General features: G+C 35.5%; 1 protein-coding gene across 2 annotated transcripts in view; it reads left to right on the top strand.

The window, feature by feature from the left end:
• LOC106525201 (troponin I, fast skeletal muscle) overlaps positions 1-3,120 on the top strand; it is a 25,254-nt gene that overhangs the window by 14,988 nt on the left and 7,146 nt on the right. For both annotated transcript variants that reach the window (XM_014019351.1, XM_014019352.1), the window contains exons 4-5: positions 839-967; positions 1,073-1,162. In XM_014019351.1, coding sequence (XP_013874805.1) covers positions 839-967; positions 1,073-1,162 — 219 coding nt within the window. The remainder of the gene's footprint in view (positions 1-838; positions 968-1,072; positions 1,163-3,120) is intronic.

Here is a 3,120-nt window from a genome sequence, read left to right as displayed (position 1 = left end):
TAAATGTACTCATTCTGTGTGAACTAATGTCAGATGTTTGGCAACTTTATGCAACATTTATACCTCCAGGTCCAGTTGACAAAAATCTTCCTCTTTTATGAATTTCACATTTATAATAATCAGGGTCAGTTTCACATAATTGAGGAAGAAAATCAACAGCAGTAATTAAACATCATCTCAGAAAATGTATATTGTGTGTGAGTACACGTCCTTCCACAAAGATATTTGTTAACATGTGCACACTTCATCATCAGCGGCTTTTTTTTTTTTGATAGGAGAAAAAGAAAGAGCAATAAAAAAGTGAAATGTAATGAGAAAGAGTGAAAGAGAGATTAGAAGATATGTGAAATATATGTTGAGAAAACACAAGACAACACAGCCGACTTCTTGGCTCCAAACCTACAAAAACAAAGATAAGAAGCTAAGATACTAATATTCTGATATTCAGTTCTGCTTTCTACTGAAGTGGCAAAAAAGAAAAAAAAAGAAAGAAAAAAACGTGTGCACACTTACACTCAAATGTGTTTAAATTAAGACATCTTGTTCATTATTTTTGTCATTACACTGTAAAAAATGAAATGTTGGATTTACTTAACCATGTTATGTGACCTGGTTCCACTTAACTGAGTTGAGTAAATTCAAAGCAATATACCAGTTTTTAACCAAAGAACATGAGTATGTTGCTTTGAATTTACTCAACTCAGTTAAGTGGAACCGGGTCACATAACATGGTTAAGTAAATCCAACATTTCATTTTTAGAGTGTAAGATGGAATTATTACTGGTTTAAGTGAAACCTGTTGATTTAGTTAACCCTCTTGGTCTCGTTCATGTCTCAGAGCTGCATGCTGGTGGTGGCAAACAATTTGCTGGAGGCTGAAGCTCAGACAAAGACTGCAGAGCGGGAGAAGTTCCTCGCAGAAAAATGTCCTCCTATGGAGATTCCATACTCCAGAGAGGAACTCTTGGTAAGTATGTTTGTTTAGTTGTACGCTTTTTTCTCTATTTAAGGTCAGAAATAACTAAAAAATATATATATATATATATATATATGAAAAAACTTTTTTTTTCAGGAATTTTGCAAGAAACTTCATCAGCAAATTAACATCAGTGAAGAGGAGAGATACTGCACAGAGTTTAAATTAAACTTGGTGATGAATGAGGTAAGACATTATACCTGTCACTGATATTGTTTCAACTGACTGATGGTAAAAACAATCCCAAATCCAGACAAATGGCAGACTGGTGGATGAACTGAGTCAGCAACCCTTAAATTTTATATCCAAATATCTGAATCTGTTTTCTAAATCAGGTCAAAGGTTCAGAACTAGCAACTTGTTTGACCCTAAGCTGCTTATGTGACAGCGATGTGCACTGTAGTTTTATTAAATAAATCAATGGAATCAATTTAGAAACAAAAAAATATAATAAAACAAGTATAAATATTATAAATAAACTAAAGCTAAAGTCTGTCAGGTTGTCATTAAAATGATTGAAGAGAATGTTTCTTATGCTCAGATTTAAAATACAAAGTATTCATGTGTGGGGAAAAAAGACGCTGGCACCATCTAGTGAGCAATGAGCATAATCTGTGGTTCATTTAATGACGTGACAGAGACAGAGATTTGATACTGGGCTCTGATTCCTTGGTCAAATCAGCATCAACAAGGTATGGAATGTGGGGTCTGCAGGGCCAAGGAAACACCCCTTCAAAGTCAACAACAGGTACCAGCCAGGTGCTGACAGGATACAGGAAATACTGAGAAATATGCCTCAGAAAAAGTGGTAGAAAAGTGTCTTTTCACCAACCAGCTGCTATGTTTACAGTAGTGACAGGTGTGCTTTTTCAGAGAAGATGCACCTGGACACAGCAGAGGAAATCCCTGCAAGAAGCCAGGGCAAAGCTCTGTGCTCAGTGTAGTGCAGCTTCATCGATCATAAAGTTGAAACTCTGCAGTGTTAGGTGATTGTACACCAGAAGAGCTGACTTACAGAAGAATTCCACAAGCATCCAGCTTGGACATTCTGCTGCGCAGCTTAAAGGCTTTCACTGAGTTTGTAATGTACCGGCTACTAATCAGAAAAATGACATCATTGTCCAGAACTGTTAGATGGCTTAGATGTAGTGAATAATGTCAAAAATGAGACGAGATGAGCAGAAGGTGAAACAGTTAGTGATGAGAAGGCAACTAGTGGATGGTGCTACATCTGGAGACAGGCGAATTATAGTTCTATAAATACTAAGTATAAAACATATTTCATATCATATTTTGGCTTAACTGTTAATTGGTTAATATTTTTTTGTTTTAATGGTGATAAAATATGTTTGTCATAGCCAGTAACCTTCTGCAGGATGATCCTGATTATTAATAAATAAACCATATACAAATACATACAGTGGAGGACATACATTTCATCCATTGCTGATTTTGTAGGTTTGCCCACTTACAAAGACATGAACAGTCTATAATTTTAAGGGTAGGTTAAATTTAATTGTGAGAGATAGAATATATGTAAATGTATATATATATAATTACATAGTATAAACTACATAAATTTAGATGCCGTACATAAAATTTGAAGCCCTTTTCTTTTTTACAACACGGCCCAGAAGATGAGGCACAATCAAGCAGAGAACATCACTGATTGTAACAATCAGGTGGTCCTGAAGGCCTTGGGTGTAAAACAACACCTCTGCTATAATATCAGGTCTGTACTATAATACCAGGCCTGTATTATAATACCAGGCCTGTATTATAATACCAGGCCTGTACTATAATACCAGGCCTGTATTATGATACCAGGCCTGTATTATAATACCAGGCCTGTATTATAATACCAGGCCTGTATTATAATACCAGGCCTTTACTATAATACCAGGCCTTTACTATAATACCAGGCCTTTACTATAATACCAGGCCTGTAATATAATACCATGCCTGTATTTTAATACCAGGCCTGTACTATAATACCAGACCTGTATTATAATACCAGGCCTTTACTATAATACCAGGCCTTTACTATAATACCAGGCCTTTACTATAATACCAGGCCTGTAATATAATACCATGCCTGTATTTTAATACCAGGCCTGTACTATAATACCAGACCTGTATTATAA

The sequence above is a fragment of the Austrofundulus limnaeus genome, unplaced genomic scaffold (assembly GCF_001266775.1).
Source record: "Austrofundulus limnaeus strain Quisiro unplaced genomic scaffold, Austrofundulus_limnaeus-1.0 Scaffold217, whole genome shotgun sequence".
In the NCBI taxonomy this organism is placed as follows: domain Eukaryota; kingdom Metazoa; phylum Chordata; class Actinopteri; order Cyprinodontiformes; family Rivulidae; genus Austrofundulus; species Austrofundulus limnaeus.
Note: the sequence above shows the minus strand (reverse complement) of the source record. Positions and strands in the feature narration are given on the sequence as shown.